Here is a 23,297-nt window from a genome sequence, read left to right as displayed (position 1 = left end):
TACAATGTAACGCAATCATATCGATGCAGATGTGTTTTTATTATAAGTTTGCAGTATCACCGGAAGAAAGATCGCCCTAGAACGACCGGGCAAGCTGACGCACCTACCCTCCCCTCCCCGCACTCCACCTCCCTCCAACCGGTGCTGTTGGTATTAAAAGGAAAAAAAAAAACTTTCCGTTGCAGCTTTTCTTTGCATTTGTGCTGCAGATCCACAAAACGGTAGATGAAAATAAAAATTCCCCAAATATAGACTTTCGAAGGAAAGCTGTAGGTAACGCGTCGCGAAAGCAGAGAAAAAAGTGGCACCCGTACATGATATGAGCCGAACCTTTAGCGTGAAAAAGGATCTTCGTAATGCAAAAAAAAACACAAGAATAAACTTACTGCGAAAGAGAGCGGAGAGAGTCTTCGAACGGAACGGAGAGAAAGAGTACACCCGGTGTGAACCGCGTGTGTTGCGAAAAGAAACCTTTGAATTAAAAAAAACGCTAGGAAAACCCACCCGTACCGAGTGGGAGGAAAAACACAGAAGAAAAAAAAAAGAAACACCAACCTTCGAAAGCCCCGTGTGGATGGAAAATGTAAATTGAGTTTGGAAACGCATAACATAAATTTCGTTTCCAGAATCATATTTTTCCCTCGACGGCGAGTGCAACCTGTGGAAAGCCCGGGCAAGGAATGGTGATACTTTCAGGGGGGGGGGGGGGAGGGCGGGAACGGGGAACGCATGGTAGAAGCGGGGGACTCGCCGGCAACCCAACGGATAGAGGAATGGGATTTGGGGGTGGCAAAAAAAATAGCATGGACAAAACTACCGACCAAAGGTGAAGTGAGAGGCACTCGACTTTGACACACAAACAACACACACCCATACACACCCATATCACTGCTATTCGCTACACAACGCGCGGACAAAAACATAAATAAATAAAAATACAATACAATATTTTTGCTCCACCATCCCCGTTGGGGTTTCGTTTTCCATCGCTCGATATCTGCCCTCGGTGGCTTATTTTGCTCGGCAAAACGGTGAAAAACCTACGGTGGCATTGGCATTGCTACGCTAGCGTTTTACAAAATAAAGCAAAAGGAAGACATATTCGATCGGAGTTCAATGAAACGACCAGCTACCATTGCGAAACGAAACCTTCTCCCCGTGGTGTCGGTCGATAGGATCCTTGACATGACTACCACCACCACCACCACCGACAGCACCAACTCTCCGTCGGTTGGATCCTTTCGATGCCATACTTCTTTCTCGTTCGTTGGATCCTCGCCACTGTGGCTCGGCAGTGGTGGCTTCGGATGGAATCTTTTTTTGATTTTATTGCCGAACTTTCTAATAAACTTTTAACCAGGCAACAACAAAAGCGACTTGCAAAAACGAATCTACATACCAATCAACGAAGTGAATTAGCATTCTTTGTTGGAAAGCCACCGTGGGAAAAGGGAGGCGGGAAGGGGGGGAGGCACTATGGAGTGAGTAAAATGAAACTGCTTGTGGCAACTGTTACTTTCAACAGCCACTTTCGGAGGGAGTTGAAATGTTTCAGACATTATTTTTGGTGGATCGTTTACATAAACGCGACACAACTTGCCAACAAACGATGTGTATGCTTCACAAGTAATCGGCAAAGAAAATAACCAGTTTACATTTCAGTGTTGTTTCATTAATCGAGATAAACTATCAAGTGCTTTTTTAAAATTCAAAAAACCTTTTTTTAATACAATAATAGCAACATAGCTCCAAAGATTTTTAAAGCGTGCAAGGTAAGCATTTTATGATTTATCAGATTATTATCTTTTATTTGAAAAATGTCATGCAAAAAAATCAGAAATGTGTTTCATTAAACATTGTTAATAAATTCGATAAATTCAGATATGCTTAGTTGTATATATTATTCTTATAAAGTGTGTGGCCAACATCACGGCCTGGACACTGAGCTTAATACTAAGGACTAACTCTAGCATAAAGAAGCAGCAATTCATTTTTAAAGCGTAACATAGAGGAGTTAAAGTCAAAGTACTCATAGTAATTATTAAAGTTTCGCATCATCACTAACAGAGGTTCGTTATGGCTGTATAATCGCCTACGTAGTTGAGGTGCTAAAAATTGTCTATTTCTTATAATTCTAGCAGGAGCATATATGTTAATTCTAGCCAGCAAATCAGGGGCGTCAATCTCTCCTGTCAAAAGTTTACCAATGAATACGCATTGCGCAACTTTACGCCTGTGGTCAAGGGATTGTAAACCTAATAACAAGCAACGTGTACGATAGTCAAGTCGAAACGATACAGATCGAGAGAAAAGTCGTAACGCGACACAAGTAAGCCGACGCTGAACTGCCTCTATTCTATGTGTCCAATAATCGGTAGACGGAGACCAAATGACGCTATTGAACTCTAAAATTGAGCGGACCAGACTGACATATAACGCTTTTACACATGTAGGATCTGTGAATTCCTGACACTGCTTGCAAACAAATCCTAGCAACCTCGTAGCTTTATCTATTATTTTCTTGTAGTGCACATTGAACGTTAACTTACTGTCTAGGTAAACTCCGAGATCGCGGACCTCGGTTACGCGAGCAATATCGGTACCCATGATTTTGTAATTATGAACGATAGGTTTGTCTATTCTATGATAAGTTAACACACAACACTTTTCAGTTGAAATACTTAGGTCGTTTAGATGGCACCAATCACTAAAGTTATCACAGAATGTTTGCAAAGTATCGCAGTCCATTTCAGTCTCAATTGGCAGATAGATCCTTAGGTCATCCGCATACATTAAGCAAGCCTTTTCGGGAATCACAGTAGTCACGTCATTAAAAAATATTGAAAACAGCAGAGGACCAAGATTGCTCCCTTGTGGTACGCCAGAAGTACCTTCAAACACATTGGAGAACACATCACCTATCTGCACGGAGTAGCGACGATCGTGGAGATAAGAGCTGAACCACTCAACCAGCGATGGTGACACACCCAGCCTCTGCAGTTTAGCCAGCAGTAATGAATGATTCACACGGTCAAAGGCCGCTTTTAGGTCCGTGTATACAGCATCCAGTTGGAGTCCGCACGCGAAAGTTTCATGGCACACGGTGACAAATTCAAGTAGATTTGTTGTTACAGATCTTCGCGGATAGAAACCATGTTGGCGCCTGCTGATGACATCCCGGCAGCAATTCAGAAGATCACGATGGACAATCACCTCGAATACTTTTGAGCAGGCGCACAGAGAAGTTATGCCTCTGTAATTCTCAGCATGCTTTTTGTCGCCTTTCTTATGAATAGGAAACATCCAAGAAAATTTCCACGCAAAAGGGAACGTACCCTGTTCAAGCGACATGGAAAATATCTTGGACAGAGGCATTGCGAGAGAGGCACTGCATTTTTTTTAATATCGCTGACGGTACACCATCAGGTCCTGGCCTCAATGATTGCTTTATCGTATTAATCGCTTTTTTTACCGATTCCACCGACACATCAATATCAGATGGAGTAAAGTTGACTAATTCACGCGGAACATTTGCAACTGCGGCATTCAAACGAGGCATGTCGTAACTAACTCCACTTGAGAACTGATTTCTAAAACGGTCTGCAAAGAGATTACAGGACTCTTGGTCATTAGCGGAAACTGAGCCATTGTACGTTATGAGCTGAGGTATTCGGGTATTAACGCGCCTCGAGTTTACATAGCTCCAGAATTGGCGTGGGTTACTTCTCAGGTTCTCCTGAATCCTTCTAACATACTGATCATGCAATATTTTGTTCAGTCGTCGATACAGGTTATGTGCCATAATGTGTCTCATTTTTGCATAGTGGGTCATTTTTTTTCTATAGCTACGATAGCAAGAAGCTTTCACACGTTTCAGTTCCTGAAGCTGGCGCGTTGACCACGGGGGACCACGCCTCCTGATTCGTTGGGGACAGCAGCGTGTGAGATAACCCATCAATATGTTATTAAATTTATCAACAGCCAGGTTTACATCGGGTACTGACTCAATCATGGTCCAGTCAGTGCTCTCGAGAAGCTCCTTTAGTCGTGCGAAGTTGGTCTTTTTAAAATCAAATCGATGAGCATAGTCATGTGTGTCTATTCGTGGGGGAACTGGCGGCTCAGCTTCAGGCGATGGGTAGTGTAGCAGTAGTTCAAGCGGTGGATGGTAAGTATCAGCGTCTACTACAGGAAAAGGTGATTCGGTCAGTGAGTAACCAAAGTTAACCACGTTATTGCACACAAAAGCAAGATCCAGCATGCAGTTGCTACTATTGCGGATTTGATTTATCTGGTTGAGTCCTGCATAGTTTGTTGCGTCTATTATTGCTTGGCATCCTGGTGTGACACGTGATGCAGTATAGTTCAGCTGGGGCAAGCCGTAATTATCGGTAACCCACGATAGAGAGGGGAAGTTGAAATCTCCAAGCACAACGTACATGTTGGAGTTCCGGTTATTGTGTCTATTGTTACCAGTTATTGTGTCTAACGAGTTTGTTAAAGACTCTATCACTGTCGGTTTGTTGTTCTGATCTGGAGGGAGGTATACAGTTCCGATAGTAACAGTGGATCGTCGCAAGTATATGTTCACCCATATTTGTTCTATATTATCTGGTGAAGAACAAAGCGATGATCGATGCTTAGATGCAACAGCAATCAAAACACCACCACCCCTGAGTTTGTTACTGTTTTTGACGTTGCGATCTAGTCTGTAAATAGTGTAGTTGTCGTCGAACAGCAAAGCAGACGGAATGGCCTCATCGAGCCAGGTTTCGGTGAGTGCAATGACATCGTAGTTAGAGGTGGTTGAATATGCATACACAGCTGAGCATTTTGATCGCAGTCCACGAACGTTTTGGTAAAATATAGAGAGGTCATTCCACTTGCTAAACAGACGGCGGTGGTCGGAGAGAAGGTGAAAGAGAATCAGCAGACGAGGATGTTGTGCTTGGCATAATCGCACTATTCGAGTTCAGTTCTTCTTGTAGGCTGGAGTGGTTAACATCACGTGTGCTCGCAGGATGAAAAGTGCTTTGAGGTCGCTCTCTCTGCTCAAATTCACGGTAGACAAAGTCACTAGGCCACGTGGAAGGGGACAGTGCCTTTTCTCGAAGTATTGATGGCACTCCAATCTTGAAGGAAATGTGGCGCATCGTCGATAAATCTCGGTTACGCGCATATAAAGTATGAACAATAGTATCTTCGATCCCCAAGTGCTCGTCGACAAATTTTTTCATATCATCGGCTGTGACATCTCGGTGCACGCGAGTAATAAAAAGCCAGGTTAAGTTGCCCGGTGGTGGAACAAAACGGACGTGCGAATTTGTTGTGATCCCTCTCCCTGAGCCATGCAAAAGCGTCTTGGGACGCGGGATGGGGAAGTGTGCTGGCGATGTGGAATCCTGTGTATCGCTTAGTGGATCAATATTGGTGACGTGTTTTGCTTTGACGTGCCCGCTCTCCGCCATGTACGTTTTAGTTGGCTTCACAGCAGGAGGGCGCGGGTGTGCAGGAATCGGGGGTTTCGCCGCGTTGAGGACAGATGACCAAGACGGCTTGGTGTGTGTGAATCTCTTATCCAGTTCCGCAAGAAGATCTCCGTTCATTTGTTTAAGTAGCTGAGTCAGTGCTTGTAAATCGTTACTTTCGTAATTGCGGCAACTCTCACACATCCACTTAAGACCGCGATTACGGGCCAATTCCTTCGTGCAAGTGCCGTTTAATTTGAGACATTCAGCGTGGAACATAGCATTACAGTTGATAAATAGCGATTTACCGCAGCAAACAACCGGATCCTTAATAATGACGGAGCTACAAATAGGGCAAACAGCATCCATGGTGATAAGTACGAGCTGATGATTGTGAAGTACGATGTGTTGATGTGTTTGTTGGAAATCAATACACTGGTATAGTTGAGCGGGAACTTGATGCTGGTGTAGTAGTGGCTGGTTGCTGGTCAACAGGACGGCGTCAGGCGACGCCAAATAGGTAAACAGTCGATTTCACAGCAGCAAATTTTGCCAAAATTAACGACTGAACGCGATCGGCGCATCCGAGCAAGTTCGCGAAGTACAACAACGACTGTTCACAAAATCAAAACCGATCCAATAGACTGATGGAGAATATGAAAAATACTGTAAAAAGCTGTTACAAACGGAGCACGAAATTCCTCTGCTACTCAACTTGACAGACTTGACAGCTGTATGTATGTTAACCAACGGTATTTGGCCAAACATCTGGCCAAGTAATGATAGCGTATTTTTTAGGTAATTAATTAAACATTAAATACTTTAGCAAAACATATTCTAAATAAAGAAAAAGTTAGCATATGATTTACAAAACTGGCCTAGTGGTCGTTCAATAAACCTTGATAAAACGTAAATCAAATAAATGCATAGCATAATTGACGTCTACTATGTCTATTGTATGCTGTCATAACTAATAAATAGGACACGTACTTTGTTTTGACCATTAACAATCAAACTGTTAATTTGTAACATCTCGTATTAGTGCTATCGTTTCGCTTAAATCTACAAATGAAGAACAGCGTGTGTACATTGAATAACATAAATTCTAAACTAAGTACCAAAATAAACGGACAAAGAACATTAAAGCAATTTATTTCGTTCACCTTGACGATCAGGTGGTCAACTCAGCACTTCTTCATCGCCTTATTTTACAAGAACGGCATAGCTTTTCATTCGACTTAACCACACCTTTCCATTTGTAAATGGATGGAATCCTTTCCGAAACAAAAAAAACGTCGTTCTTACACTTGCGTCTCAAGATGAGACATAAATTCTGCCGGTCGTGCTCTTCCCCGTACCGCAGTCAAAGGGAATGGGTTGCGGTTGTCCGCATTGAGCCATCAATTTTACCGAAAAATCCGCACCAGTCCAGCGCCAATGTTTTCCCTTAGTACCGCCCAAATAAAGACCTCCATAAGGCGCCCGACAGCCATCGCGAGCCTCCGGGAAGTATAAGTATTCAAATAAAAATAAATAACCCGCACAGCCCTCGAGCGAAAAGCTTCCACTCGCCACTCCACATTGGGTGGTGCGTAACCGGGTTGGGAATGGCTCGGACGAAAAAGGCGCCCTTATCAGCAGGAAGTTGCGCATAAAGCGTACAACCGGGAATGACAGCAAAAACCCATGTAACCCCGCGGTGTGGAAATCTTTTATGGCCGAAAGGAATACGGGAGGAGAGAGCAAGGAGAACCCAAACTGGCACTGAAACTCCGCTCACACGTCCACGTTGTTGGCCGTTGTTTGCTAGATCCCGGTATTGACCGGTGAACCTACGGGCGCCGGAAATTGGTGGAAAATTATTGAAAAATGCACGACAAGAAAACTTCCTTCCTAAAGCTTCGGGAAGGTGTCGCCCCAGGAATAAGCATGCCTCAGAAAAGCTAGCAAAAAAAAAACGCACAAGGCACGCTATCTTCCCCTATCTTTCAATCTTTCTGGCCGAGAAGTTTCCCGTTTTCCCCGCCACCGGACGGTAAACAAGCAATGCCCGGTGGAGAAGCACAGACCACCGATCGATCGCCACACTTTCCAACTATAATCTTCCGAGAGAAGGTAGAAACAACGGTATCGTCAATATTTTCCGACCGGAAGCGAACGTTCGTCGTGCCCGGTGGAAAGACAAACTTTTCCGAAACCAATCATTAAAGAAGATAGCGAGCAGTATCGAGAGAGGTGAAATAATCCGCAAAACAAAACCTCGCCCCACCCTCGGAGTCGCCTGGAGAGGGGGTGGCGAGGGGTAAAATATTGTTATAAGCGAGAATTAATGGTCCCAGGGGTGATTTTCCAGCGCTAACATCACAATAATGGTGTTAATTTTGATACTTTTATCGCGAGCGAAGGAAACAACCCGGCACATCAGTCGCTTTTCCGGAACCCATGGTGCACTCAGCTCCGGTTTGTTTTATTTCTTTATTTTTTCATCACAACCATCGGCAAGCGGGTTGGGAAAACCCGTGCTCCCAACGAATAAATTTGTCGAAGCACGCGGCAACAGATAAACGTAATCTTTCCCGAGGTAACGCCGTGCCACGGATGGATGGTGCGCCAACTCCCGCGGGCGGCAGTGCGCTTATCTGTGCCGCAAGTCTCCTGGTTGCGATAAATCGACTTTCGAGAAGTTCGACAAATAATTGATTTCACCCGAGCAGGAGGAAACTTCGGCGTCCCTGAGGTACAGTTGGTTCGTATTGGTCGGGTTCTGTAAAACGTCGAGTGAAAAGTAGAACGGAATGTCGCCTTAGTAATATACTCATCAAATATGAGAATGAACATTCTGTTTTACTTCTAAACATGGCACTTTTTTCATGTAAATGCATAATCTTTAAGATGTTTAAAACAAATTTTTCACTTCAGCTACATGGTTCCAAACAAAATTAATTTACCTAATTATACCTTTAAACTAAAGAAGATACAACCTGATGCGATATAATAGCTAAAAAGATTATCATGTGCAATGTTTCAATAAAGTTAAGCCTTAATCTTTACTAGTTGATTGTTATCAATTGCATAATCTCAGTTTGATAACACAATGCTCGGAAAAATCGGCAACAAACAAATGTATTTGGTTTGAAAGATAAACATCGTAGGTTTGTCCAATAAATTTGTAATTGTTATAATCATGCGTTCAGGGGGAGTTATAAAAAAATCGAGAAATTCAACAAATCGTAAATCAAGTTTGTTATTTATTGCATGATTGAAACATTTCTAATGACTGAAAATGAGACATTGCAGCTAAATACCTAAAGAATTTTAAATGACGGCTATGCCCTGCATCGTAAAACATTAAAACATCTCATAATTTCGAATAAGCAGGCATGAACAAATATGCATTAATTTAATATAAATCAGACTTCAATCAAATAATTTTCAGATTAGGCTGACTTATGGATGCACAGCAAAAGGTGTACTAAGCTAAAATCGACTAAACTTACCCCGGAGAAGTGCAAAACGTATGAAATAATATTGATGCAGGAAAATGTAGCACCAGCACGCTTGAATATGAATTAGTTTCATTCCCTAGCTGTTTTTCACCTTTGTCTAACTCCTGCCAAACTTAAGACGATGCAAATCATGCTCAAGTCTCACAAGAAGCTTAATTATAATCATTTTGATGCATACCGGCAAGCCAAGCAGTGCCATAGTTCTGCCAACAGATGCCATCTCAAGAGTAACTCATAACTTATTTGACATTGCAAATCATATTTGGAGCATATTTACCCACGGATGTATGTGAGCATGCACTGCGTAGTTGTGTAAAGGGAAGGCACAAGCAGGAGGAAAAGCTTTTCCAAAATATTAAATTGCTGTCGAACGAGCGAATGAGCATGCTAGAAAAGCATTCAATGTTTCCTCATAGTTGGCATTATTCAGATGGCGGCAGCACCGCTAGTCAGCAGTTAGCAGCCAGCATAAACCACCTCCGGGGCTGCGGCGTACAGCGAGAAGCGCATCGAGCAATCGACGGCATAAAGTATGCATTTGTTTATGCGTCTATGCATACACACACACTGGTGCAAGTTTACCAAACCGAGCCGCGTATGCTAGATGTTCGCCATGCTTGCTGCATACATACATATTTATGACGTCGTTTTGTGGTAGTGCAAAGCTTTTTTAAATCTTTCCATCAGCTTCCACTCTCCCAAGTTTGCCTTGTGCCTTTATTTGTCTAGTTTATTTCATTTTTGTATTCGTTCACACAAAACAAATGCTTAGTTGCTTCTCAGAGGCATCGACAGCGAGCATGAATTTTGCAAATCAAAATGTTTCTTCACCCTTCAGCATAGCTGTCAGGGCAGTATATTTATGTACTTCTAAAAAGAGTCGCATACGAACAACGTTATGCACAAAATTCTCGCTGTTCGATGGTGAAAAGGTTCTAAGGGGGGTTTAGCTAACTATGCACACATCGTTTAAGGTTGAAAGTGGTACATAACCATCGGCAACTTTGTCCATATAGCAAATGCATATGCAATCAGACGGTTAGCTGATTTGAAAATGAAAGCTTAGAAGAGAAAAATTTAATCAACTGTTCCGTACAGTTGGTTGAGAACTACTTTCACACTTTTAGTGACGGGAGCTAAGAAAACATTCATGAGCAGCAAATGTATGCTTTAATGAAAATTTCTGACGATATCCTAAACGAGAGTCCCAGAATCAAAATGTCTCGAAAGGACGTTTTTCACAACAAAGACAGCTTTGGGAAACAAAACTTTTCTAGTTTGTAGATACCTGACTGCCATAACATGATCTTTCAATGTTGATAAAAGAAATAAATAAAAGAAACTAAATTCTTCGCATTCACTTACATCAAGTACACAGAAAATAATTTTATTAGTTAAAAATTATTAAAGTTTATAAATATTCAATGCGCCACAATGCAAATAAATCCCTCTAAAAACGAATTTATATCAAAACTTCAATAATGTGGCCAGCATAAATTAAAACCCGATCCTATTACCATTAACATTTTTCCCCCAGCAGTTTATTATATCTCAATTTAAATGTACCACTCACTTACGGCACAAGCAGCGCAAGCGACCATCAAAACCACCCGAAGTAAATCAGGCGTAACATTTTAATGAAACAATTAATTCGACGGACTTCCGCGCGGGATGCAGTAAACCGAGAAGAAACAAAGAGTTCGGGGGTCGGTGTGCCGTTTAGTTGGCCATTTTTCGAAAAGAACTTTCTGATGTTATTTCGAGTTGCCACTTTAAAAGCACCGCGTAGCGTAACGTAATTGCTACGAAATAATAAAACTAACGAAACGAATGTGCGCCATCAAACAACGCGGAAACCCGAACCTGTCGGTAACGGTTTAATTTGTCGTGCATAAAGCGCTACAAGACAAGCAAAAACGGGCAAGAAACCGCACCACGCTGAAGTGAAGCGCCACTACTATTATGCCAAACCCGGCGCCGCGCGCACTGGGAATGCGCCATAATTGCTCTAAGCATTTTTATCGATCGAAACGCCGGAAGAGAGCACGACCCGGTCCGCCGGAGCCCTTCAGCCTTTTGCCCCGCCGGTAGGAATTACATTTTACGCTAGCGCAAAACCACTTATCGTACACGACATCGGGTCATTTTTAATGACTTTTGGTGTGAACAGAAAAAAACAACAAGGCACACCTAAACCTCTTTAGCATGAACCGCATGGTTCTCTTTCCCAAACGATTAGGTGAAGCAAGAGAGAAGCAACGCGTTGACCATCACGGCACGCCGGGTCGATTTTTCCACTTGAAAATATTATTTAATGGCTCAAGTGCCACGAACTATCCGTCGCGAAAGTAACGATGGTCGATGTTTTCCCTTCATCGGCACACACACACACCTCATGCTCCAACGCTGTTCGCGCGAATCTGTTTCGGAAAGTGGAAAAACATCTTACATCTTCTTACGTTTGAATGAAAATTTCAAAGCCCCTCCAGCCAGTCCCTAGCGATTGGAAATCGTATAAACACTACTGTTTAGAACACTCATCAAAAGCGGTAAAAGAGGAATAGTCTATCTACGCAGACAGCTCTTAGGAATAACAATTCGAAGAACCAATTCATCTCACGCCGCAGCCCGCGAGAGTCGCTTCTGCTGTCGGGGAGAAGACAGATTCTGACAGTGAAAAACAACACTAGAAACCCAACGGGCATATCCACATCCAACGAGGTGCGTCTCTGCGCACAGCATCAGAGGCCCGTTGTAAAGCCTCCCAAGCGTATCTCTTTTCGCGAGCAACACATACAGGCACTGTCCGTCTCAGGCACTCCATCAGCGATAGCCAGAAGTGGTTTCGGGGTTTTTTTTTTTGAGATTGTTTTACCGAGCGAGGAATAATGTTAACCAGCAACGAAACAAACAAAAGCCAACCAAAAAGCGAGTACATCTGGGCTCCGAGAATCGTAAGGAGCCGGAGTACGGTAAGCTCTGGGAAGGTTCCTACTTTCTTTCACAGGTTTTCCCTTGTTTCACGATGATGATAAGACCGTAAGAGTAAGAGGCTCCATATTAAGCCCAACGGCTTCTCCTGGCCGTGCACTATGGAGCGAAAAGAGCAAATTGCCGGGATAAAATTCAGAATCAAATGTTTTGCAATTTTTTCATTGTAATATCGTGTAATACTATTATATTACACGAAATTATGATGTTTCGGGACAATCCCGCCAGGTGGCGCTGCAAAAACCTCATATTTTTGGAATTTTCTATGGGTGCATTATTTTTTAATTTTTTTTTTATACTAACTTAAAGATTTTTTAAAGTTTGATATAAAACAAACTAAATTTACTACAAACTTCCATTCAAAATATTGTCATCTGGAATATAATTGATATTCAAAGCATCTAACGCGGACATAACGTCTCCTAACGAAGAGCTACTATCTGAATATTCTGAACTTGTACCATCATCTTCTTGGGTTTGAATTGGCAAGGGACTGTTACTATTTGAGGAGCTGTAATCTACGAAGAATGTTTTTACTGCGTCTGGGTATGGAATTTGTTTTTTATTTTTCAACGATTTAGCCAGAGATATTGTTGAAATGTATGGATCGGATGATTGTAATGCTCTCATAAAAATGTCTTTAATATTGAATTCTCGTGACATTTTACGGGCGTGTTCTCTTCTATCCCTTCTGTATATTTTATTTCTACCTTCTGCTGCTTCCTCTCCTAAGGATCCCAATGGAGCTGGGGCATTTACAATGATTTCACCTACATGCGCAAGAACTTTATGGACAGTGGAAGGCATTTTGTACCAATTGTAATGATGTATGTAAAACTTGTATGTATCTTTGCAATATAGACTAATAGTTTTTGGATTTAAAGGCTGTGAACAGTTGATGGCTATTAAAATATTTCGAAACCTTTCTATGAGTTCTGTTTCTATTTGCAAAATATCGCTCAATTTTTCTATGTTTGAAAAAGCCCGACGACAAACATTTCCCGTCGTACTATTTCCACCCATTTGCCTTGGTTCATCTACTTTTACACCAAATTCCTTGTACATCTTTTCCAATACAATTTTTTTTCGATCATTGTACATGCTTTTAAAATTTTTAGTAACCTTCCATTTTTTAAATTCAATTCTATACGAAATGTGAAGCAAGCATTCGAAAAATCTGATCCAACAGTGCAGTGGAGATATTCCATAAGATAAATTCTCAGGAGTTGGAATAAATCCATTTTCTAAGTGCTCTACACTGTTCATTTCGGTTGGTTTTGCACCACATATACAACATGTTTGCATAGATAGAGTGTCGGTTAAATATGCCAAAATTTTTCCATCAATTAAACTCATGTAAAATGAATAGTTTACCGTCACATTACTTGTTTCATTTAGCTGAATTGTATAAGGAACTAACCTGGTTATTTGGCTTTTGATTTCGTCTACTGTTTGTAAAACTTTTTCTTTTGACTCTTTCGCAAACTCGATCACAATTGGCCTGCAAAACCTAACACTTTGAGGCATCAAGTTTATCCAGATGATATCTGAATCGTCACTGATGAACGAAAGACGGATAGGCGTTAATGCCGATACTAATAAATCACTGTCTGATGCAGTATTTTCTCCGGAACCATGAAGCGGTTGATTGTAAATGCTGTGTCCACTAGATCCGTCAATGCCCCACGAGCACAATAATACGACGCTTAGTGAATCACACAAAGAAGATGAAAGGTGTCGCAAGATTTCTGCCTTTTGTATTTCAATTATTCTACACGCAGTGTGATTAACCAACTCTTGTAGATTAACTTCAGCTTTTGTTTCACTAATAGAAATAAAATCTTCACTTGGTGCGCAGGTTTTTTTAAGTTTGTTGATTTGGTAATGTTGGAGGCTGGAGCAGTGTACCGCCAGGTATAAATGCATGCCGATCATACGTCATCAGCGAGATGACGCGAGCTGGAGACAGCGTGGTCGTTCGCCCCTTTTGACCAGCGACACTCAAGGCGAACGCACGTACCTCTCCGCAGCCACCACTACCATAAGTATAAGCTAACGTTAATTATAATAAAGTACACCCACATAGAAGCACAACAGGTAATATGACGGAAAAACTTTTTTTGATACTTTATGCAAATCATTATACTGGGATTTTGAGAAACTATTGTCTATAAAACATGCCAACGCTTCTTCGGCAGATACTAAAACATCACTTTTGGTTGTCATTGGCATAACACTTGAAGGATTTTTCAAAAACATGTCTATCATACTCATCAGCCTTAACTGCTTTTCTTTAAAAGCTAACAACCTCACTGAGTATAATTCCTTTTCGAGATTGCCGTTGATATCTGTCTCTTTGGCCACACTTCGACGTTTATTCCTCACGCAGAGATCATTAAACTCTTTTTTTGGCCGTCCACGACTTTTGTTTTCCGTATAGGCACTAATGTCAAATGGTTTGTTCAACCAGATTTTCGAATCCTTTTGAAAATTCTTCGAGTTTCTAGCACATTTCTTCAATCTAGCCTTGAAACTTTTTTCCAGTATCATCAACTTATTAGTCACTTTCAATTTATCACACGGTTTGATGCTTACTTTACTTTCAATGAACTGTAAAGCATACCCAATGTTTTCCTTGCAAGAAGCATTGTTTTTCAAAACGTTTATGATATCATTGATTATAAAGGAACCCATCGTGAAATTATTAAATCAATCTCAGATAGATTATTTACTTGAAAACTAAAAAAACGTTGTTCGTTCTCCAAGGAGCTTTCTGACAATTGGTGTTTATGCTGTTCAAGGTAAAGCTTGAATGATGTTTTTATAAACGAACGTATGTTATATATGTATCTTTTCAAATGCATACCGCTATGGTATGCCGTTCGAAGGTCAAAATTTTAACATCTACCTTAGCTGTTACTGTATGGTTAGGGTATATTGTTTTCAAAAGCAAATATTATCAAATATTTGTGTTCACTTCTATGAGTTATCCACCCACAATTAGCGGCGTTTTACCATTAGGGTAGAAAAAGAGTGACAGGTATATCTACCCAAAATTCACGGCTTTTACAGGTAAGGGTACAAACAGAACAAAGTGTTAGTGTAGGGTACATTTATTATTATTTATTATTTTAGTGTAGGGTACATTATTCCGAGGAATTTTGGGTATAAAAAAATGGGTTTTGTGAGCTGTAGAACAAGTAAAAGCGACCTGATACATTCAAAGCAAACCAAACCAAGTTTCATTCTTTGCCAGTGACTTGGCTTGTCTTTCCCCTTTTATGTGATGTTCAATCACTACCCTGCTTCACATTTTTCATTGAATGAGAATTTCAAATTTGAATGCATTGAATGAGAATTCATATTTCTTACCACACATGATGCTGCATATGGCATGATGGAGGCGCCTAGTAGCTGATAAACTATAAGCTTCACATCTAAAGTACAGAATAACGTAAAGATGCGCGCGTATGCGCAAAAAAAACTATCATTTATTGTTACAAAACATTCTAGGCTATAAGTGGGTATGCATCATATTACAATCTTTCGCAATCCTTAGCGATGGCATAAGGTTAAAAACAGAAAATTGAAAAATTTTCCGGGAGTTTTGCGAAACAATGCTTAATATTTTGTGACATTCAATTTCAATTAGCTTAAACTGTCAATAATTTTAAAGCTTGATAATAAACCTTTCCAAAACTGTGCTTGGAATCCGATTCCGACCATTATTATAGGAGTTACAGACCTTCAAAGTTGATGGATTTTTTTCAATTTTTCACGCAATATTTTCACAAATCTTGACTTTGAGAGGCTGTTTCTCAGAACCTGGAAGAGCAGAGGCTCTAGTTTTTGGGTCATTTCTTAGTTTCATCTTGTAGTTTAAGAAAACATGTCTCTTTTTTCTGAAATCCAAAAATGAATTTTTGATTTTTATCCCGGCTTCGCTCCATCGTGCCGTGGTGCGAACATAAATAATTTTACGCCTACCTGACTTTCCCGTCAACCGTATCGGTGCTGAAGGGCCGTATCGGTAAGAATGCCCGTTTATGGTGCGCTCTTTTCTTGTCGGGAAGGAAAGTAGGCTCCAATGGGTTTGGTGCTATAATATTAAGCAAAACCCTCCAAGATACATGCAACAATTTTGGCTGTTGTTTGAACAGCTCCTAAAACTGAGAAACTTGAAAAAAAGGAAGCAGTATTTCCAAAGAAAGTTAAAATCATTCCACTAAGAGTTAGTATACTGCAAGCACTGCATTAGAGTTTCGATATAGGATATGCCTGGAAATTTAAGGATCTAACCCGATTCTGTGGATCTGATAGTTCCAGATTTAATCCAAAATCTGATATCCCTAGGATTCTAATCTAGGAGTGAATAATACAGAAGCTACTGAAGCTACAGAATCTGGCTTCAGATTTCTTGGGGCCCAGCTGTAGAGCACAGATTCTCAACCGAAATTCCTGGAGATCCCGATGCAGAATTGGATTCACATCCTAGAGATCTGGATCTGTCGCGTTTGGAATCCTGGATTAGGATCTTTTGGATATTCGAATCCATTTTATGTATGCTGCTACTATAAAGACACGGATCAGATTCGGTAGAAAGATCTCTAGCCGGATCCGGATGTGTTCGAAGACGGAATATTGAAAAAAAATTTTTTATTGAAATATCATAAAACTACAAAACTACAACAGGTATTATACATCAAACCGACAGATTTGTCTATTCTGATGTGATCTCATTCTATATCAATAATCAAAATCATAGATAAAAATCAATACTATTGTTTTCTTGCACAAGTAAAATTAAATGGTTTAATATCGCTGAGGCAAATACATTTAGTGAACAGTTTACAGCACCAAGCATTCTATTTAGGACCTATACCATCTCCTAAAAGAAACCAAGCCCGAGGTGAAAAAGAAACCATGTTTCGGTAGACCACGTATGCCCACAGTCTACACATTTTTGCGGTAAGCATCATTCCATTACTCCCTCTCCTCACGCACCAACGAAACGCTTCCGAAAGGAAATCTTCAACTTTCGGAACCTTATCCCCGCGCACTTTGGTGCAATAAAGCCGGCAAAATTATCGCACAACGCACCTACCGGAACCGGAACGAACAAATAGAAGGAATACCGAAAAAAAACCCATCACTCTCTCCCGGACTAACAAAAACAGAAAACGAACGGCAAAAAGCCTAAAAGTAATGCCCTTCCCTCCGCCGCGAGGGCTTCCATAAACAGTTTCTTATGGGGTCGTAAAAATGTCTCTCCAGTCAACGAAGTGTTTCCCGCCGCCCCGGACGGAAACGAGTGACTAGCCCAAGCCCACGCCCCGCCCCCAACCAGGACTCAAGATGCTTCGAGGTTGCCCCTTCGAGCAGGGCTGAGGGCTTTTCTTGTCGTTCGTTTTCTCGGCGTCGCGTCGGTGGCGCGTGGAAAATGGACCACAATCTCGGCGCCTACGCGTTTCCTTCGAGCGGGCAGCCAGCAAAACGAAACCCTCCCCCGGAAAGTGATAGTGAGGGGGCAAGCAAGTAGGCTGCTGGCTTCATTGGAGTGTCGAGAAAGAACGGAAGAAAAAGGCCACCCCGAGATAACGCAGAACGTATGGATGAAAATTAAAACCGAAGACAGGCATAGCAAAAGGTACTTTAATGTATCGTAAAACAGTCCAGCCACGGGTCGGGAGGGTAGTCTTCTATCTGGCCGCACGGACGAATGTAAACTGCTAAGCATTCGAGCTGATTCCCGCGCGTAGAACGGAGCTTTCTCAAAGGATTCCTAGACCGACCACACTGCAGCCCTATTAATGGTCTAAACTTCGGCCCCCAAGCTCACCATGGGTTTTGCATAAACAACGCGCCAAGCGCATTAAAAAGGAGTTGGTTATCGGGTCGCCGGTTGGTGGTTTCGTCGAGGCAGTGCAGGAAGTCAAATAAAATTGTTTGCTTAATGTGCCCTGATTACATGCTGATAGCGTTAATGAGAAATACCGAAATTAATTTATCGCCTGTCCAGACCTGGAGAACGTCCAGCCGGGTTTCGCCCAGGAGGATCCTGAGTGCTGGGTTTGCTTGCTTACTTGATGACCCATCGACGAATTGCTCCGGGTTTACGGCGGGAGAGTAGCGGATCGTCCTCCAGGAGTTAGACTCTAAATAAATTAGAGCGCGCGTGTGGCATGCAGCTAGGAATGCCTGCTTCGCAATTCACTTTGGGGAAGGTCATTAAATGTTTCAAGTCCCCGAGGTTGCGGTTGAACTCGAAACGGAGGGTGGGTTTTAATTTCGCCCCATTTCATCGCCGGGAAGTTGCCACGAACCGTGTTCATGATAAGGGTGCTACTAAATGAGCGAGATAAAATTTGTAGCATACAAATTAGCTGCTCGTATCGATATGAAGAACGGCCCCGCTCGAAGACACCTCCAATTATTTTTATTATATATTCTGGGGTGATACACTCAAGCAAAAAAATGCTTGAGAATCCGGATCAAAAATTCAAATATGCCATAACCTACCTCGTATTTCAATTCCCATGAATCATCGTTGGAAGATAGCGAGCAAACAAAATTATCACCCGATCCGTTTCCTTTGGTAAAACAAAACCATCTGCAGAAGGATTTGAATAATAAATAGTCTCAAAACTAGTCCGGTGCACGACGTCACTGCCTACGCATAACCGGCTCACTTGCCGCCGATCCGGCTATACATGGACGCTTCCTCCAAAGCTCTAAAACTTATGCTATCTTAACGCGAGGTAGGAAAACACCGACAGACGACCGAAAGGTTTCTCCAGACCCACACACTTTTGGGAGCCGAATAGACGGAATGAATCCATCCATTTCGAGCTAAAGACAATGGGGCGGGCTAAGTATCTAACCAAAACGACATACCAAACCAAACAACAAGAACGAAAAAATGCCTCTAACGATAACGGCAGCGTATCGATGGAGGCTACTTTTGTATCATTACCGTCATAATTTATCAGATAAGAGCTGGCCGCATAGGGCGGCAATATTTATGGCTCCCGACACGATGCTGCTTTTCTAACCCTATTTTCAGGGGAAACAAAAAATAACACAGCAAATCCTGCCTTAAGAAAGATCTGTAGGATGATAAAACTTATTTATGTTCGATGATGAAATTTACGACGGATGTCCAATGTAACAAATATAGAAACAAAAATAAACCTAGCTATAAAATTAAACTGCGTAACACAAATACAATTCATCGAAACAACAACAACTGATGGAACAAAATTAGTTTATTCTAAAACAAACAACAACCACTGATACAACAACATAAGTTTGTTTAAGTTTCCCTCAAACCAGTTTTAAACAATTGAATCAATCAAAACTGAAGCAATAAAATTAATAAAAAGAGGAATTCAACATATTCATAAAACCTTTACAAAAAGTATAACGGAACCGGTAAAGGACGACGATTAATGAACGTTTTATTTTCATTCGGGTGCTTATGAAAGTGCTAAAATACATGGTGAAATTATAAGCTCAATATTATTATTATTATTTATTAATATTTATTTCAAGCTCAATATATGGAGATTTATTTTTCTTAAGATCTGCAACAAACTAACTTTTATTCAACTTTGTTGTGAAATAAAGTTGTACGTGAAGCATTTTATATGATTTTGCCTAATAAAACTTTGTCTAAATACATCAACGGGAGGAGAAAAAGCCACTACGGTTGTCACTTGATTCGTCGCTGCAGAACAAACCACAAACAATTTATATGACGCTTTGTGCTGCACAATATGACACACCGAGGAAAACTCCAACCGCAACACTCTCTCACAAGAGCAGATGGTTTTCATACACAGCCGAAAACACTTCCATGTGACACTCAATTTATTAGACGTACGTTTAATTCAATCCCTTACCCTCCTATAATGCTGTTTGCATTCATTCATTCCGATCCGATTCCTGCCCAAAAAATGCATCCGCTTACTCATTCAATCACCCTTGGGGCAACCGGGTTGGACCGGGCGCGACCCCAGCGAGGAGCAAGGAAGGAAGGAAGGAAGGAAGGAAAAAGAACGCCGAACGAAGTGAAATTAACATTTTCATACAACAAAATAGAACTCCTCAGACTCAAACCCGGACGGGTGCCGAAGGGGAGGCCGAAGGGGAGAAGTGCGAACCGGAACTGCACCAGTACGCAGCACATGTCATGCAGCATAAACTGCACCACACAAAGGAACGATTATGCTGCACCCGTCCGGGTCCCCGTCCGCATGAACCCTGCTTCGTCCCCAGAAAAAAAAAATGAAACCATCCCAACCTGAGCAGGGAGAGCGAAGAGAGATCAAGTATCAACTTTCCGGCTCGTTGTGGACATTTCCAGTGCCTCCTCCATGGTGCACACATACACATACACACACATACCAATACAGAACCACACATTTCGGGCCGTTCGGGCAACGCAAACCAACGGACGTCAGGCTAAGCCAAGGGTACGGTTTTAATAAGCGGCAATATGTTACATGTTACAAGTGCTGTCTCATTGTTGTTTACATTTGCCCGGCAAGGTGCAAGGGAGAGGATAGTGCGGGTAAGGCATACGGCCCTTCGGCAAACCACCACCCTACCAGGACAGTCGTCGTGCAGCGGACAGACCCATCACAAAGTAGCCGAGGCTGAATAATGTCCTCTGCAGCTCTGCGCTCCGGACGCGACCGTTCTTGGCGCGGACCAAAGGAGCAGCATAACTTTCACAGTTTAATTTTATGCTCTATCTCCCATCTCGCACTGCACACACGTACACGCACACCCACAGCACCGGACGGTCTCGCGAGGTCACGACCATCTATCGACGGCGCGACGGCTGCTCGCTTTCTATCTCACCCGCAAGTCCGATCTATTTTAAAGTTCTCATTTCAGTTCGCGCAACGTTTCCGACGTTTCCATTCATCGAGAGGTTCAACCTCTCCCCACATTCCGTCCTCATTCCGTCTGGACGCGGGTGTGTGGACATAAAAATAATTACGCTTTCCATATGTTGTTTGCACAGACCGACCAACCGCCGTGGATGGACGAAGAAAGACGGCAGGCGGCGACTTGCACGATGCGACACAGATGCGACGAAAAATTCGGTCCTTATGATGAACTTCTTTTAGGGAAACGATGTGCTCCAGTGTAAATATGGTGCGCAGACACGAGATAACCTTTGTATGCGGCCGTAGCATGAAGCTGGGAGGACAATGGTGAAAAATGTCTTGCATAAACTCAAACAAAACCCACCTTAATAACGTCAACTTATTCCAATTTGAGGGTTTTAAAGCAAATGTGGAAAATAATAAATTGGCAGATACAAAATTTATTCTTTCTTTGCTCTTTGCTCCTATAATGCTTGCTTTTAAATAAATGATTAACAAAACTAATAAATGATTAACAAATCCCAAATATTGGATGAACAATATCACAATGTACGACACAAAAATTATTCATCAGCCTACAACAAAAACTATTTTCAAACGAGTTTTACAATATGTAAAATGCATTTGCAGACTCACAATTTTCATTTTGAATTGAAAATCATATTAATTTAGCACCATTTCAGTGAACATAAAGATCGCATTTAAGTTTAAAAAAAACGGTGCTCAGAAACGAACCAAGAAAATTTTCAAGAAAACCTCAAAACCAAATTCGAAAAATTATAAATGAAACAAAGGAGCGGACAGTTAGAAATTATGATCGGTGTTTTTTACATTTGTGTAATATTTGTCTTGGTTGGAAAACATCTTTTTTAACATATAATTATTCAAACTAGCGATAAGACGAACAGTGGAAACATAAACAATAATCATAATTTAAAATCCAAAAAGAAGTACCAAACCAGGCGCCTTAATAAAAGATACAAAAAAAAACGAACAAACGGCCGGAATGGAATCAATGGTTGCAAAACTGCAAACAAGAAAAAAAATGCTGACTCAAAGGGACGAGTCTTGACGGATGAGCGTCGCGGCGTGTTCCATATTTCCTCACCCGGAAAAGTGATCGCCAACCGCGATAGAGCAGGCTGCAATAAAATTTAATGACTGCCGCCACCGCCGCCCCGGACAGCGTGCCCCCCCGAACGATGATGGATGGATGGAACGCGACGGTATGGTGTATCCCTCACTTGTCAACCCCGTTTCCGGTGCGGACGTACGCATGGGTCTGCTCCACACGTGTTGTTCATGTGTGCAAATCGGTCGGATTAAAAAAAAAAACGGCAAGCCAAAAACACCCGCCTAAGGGATTGGTGATTATGGCGATGATGGATATGCTGAAGCCAAAAACTGAGCAAAGTTTGTAAATGATGAAGAAAAACGGAACCGATAGGGTCGAACTTACCTAACGAGACGTACAGCTTCGGTCGAACGTTTTCCTGCCAGGCGCACAGGTTGCCCGCGACGAACAGCGCCACCACGAGGAAGCTGACCAGCAGCGGACTTCCGGCGAGGCAGGGACTCAGCTCGTTCCGAGCGGGCTGCTGCCGTCGCCCCCGTTGGCCGGATGATCGTTTCGATTTGGTTGCCATTTGGAAGCCTTTGCCGGTGAGCGCCTTTTGTAACGGAGAAACTTTCACTTCACTTTTCCTGGGGCCAGAACTTTCCCCCGGGGCTTCTCGTGTAATTTTTCTTTTCCCTCTTCGGAAGCAGAACTTCAAAAAGCCATTCAACGAAACACAGACTTGTGCCCTGCACTTGATGCTTTTTTTCACCCCCAATCAACAAAAAACTATTAAAGCACACTAGTTTTCCAAGGACCTTTCATCGACCCGCACCGGCTGAGCAACATCGGAAAAGGAAAACCGAAATCGAACCAGAACGATCCGGAACACACGCACTCTTTTCTGCTTTGAATATTGAATAATTATTTTCTTGCTCTCGTACCCCGCAATGCAAACGCACTACACTCAACTTCGAATCAATCTGAATTAACAAATACACAAACACACCAGCACACGCTCTTTCAACGCACTTCTCTTCCTCTGCACTGGAGCCAGCTGTAAAATATCAGCGAAAAGGAACGAAACACCAAGCCGGGAACAGGGGTTTGATTAATTTCACATTTCCACACTCACAGCAAGAGAGTAAAGCAAATACCAAAATCGCCAACGTGCCGCAGCGTGCGATCAACAATTTGTCCCATTCGCGGTGCGAAGGACAAGATCCATTCCCCACCGTGATCGTGAAGGTGGTCGTGATGATCGATACCGAATTGCGCCGCGGTGCTTGGCTATGGATCACTTTTCGTTTGGTTTTTCGAACGCTCCCGCCGGATGTCGATCGTCCGAGCGTGTTTATTTATTTTACATCCGCTGCCT

The 23,297-nt window shown here is 42.1% G+C and overlaps 1 protein-coding gene across 1 annotated transcript in view; it reads right to left on the bottom strand.

Annotated features, from left to right (window-relative positions):
* LOC131288554 (semaphorin-1A) overlaps nt 1-22,665 on the bottom strand; it is a 157,261-nt gene extending 134,596 nt beyond the window's left edge. The window contains exon 1 of the mRNA XM_058317701.1: nt 22,322-22,665. Within this exon, the coding sequence (XP_058173684.1) occupies nt 22,322-22,508 (187 nt within the window). The 5' untranslated portion in view covers nt 22,509-22,665. The remainder of the gene's footprint in view (nt 1-22,321) is intronic.
* Between the last annotated feature and the right edge of the window lie 632 nt (nt 22,666-23,297).

Source organism: Anopheles ziemanni, chromosome 2 (assembly GCF_943734765.1).
Source record: "Anopheles ziemanni chromosome 2, idAnoZiCoDA_A2_x.2, whole genome shotgun sequence".
NCBI lineage: Eukaryota > Metazoa > Arthropoda > Insecta > Diptera > Culicidae > Anopheles > Anopheles ziemanni.
The sequence above is the reverse complement of the archived record's forward strand: the minus strand, read 5'-3'. Positions and strand labels throughout refer to the sequence as shown.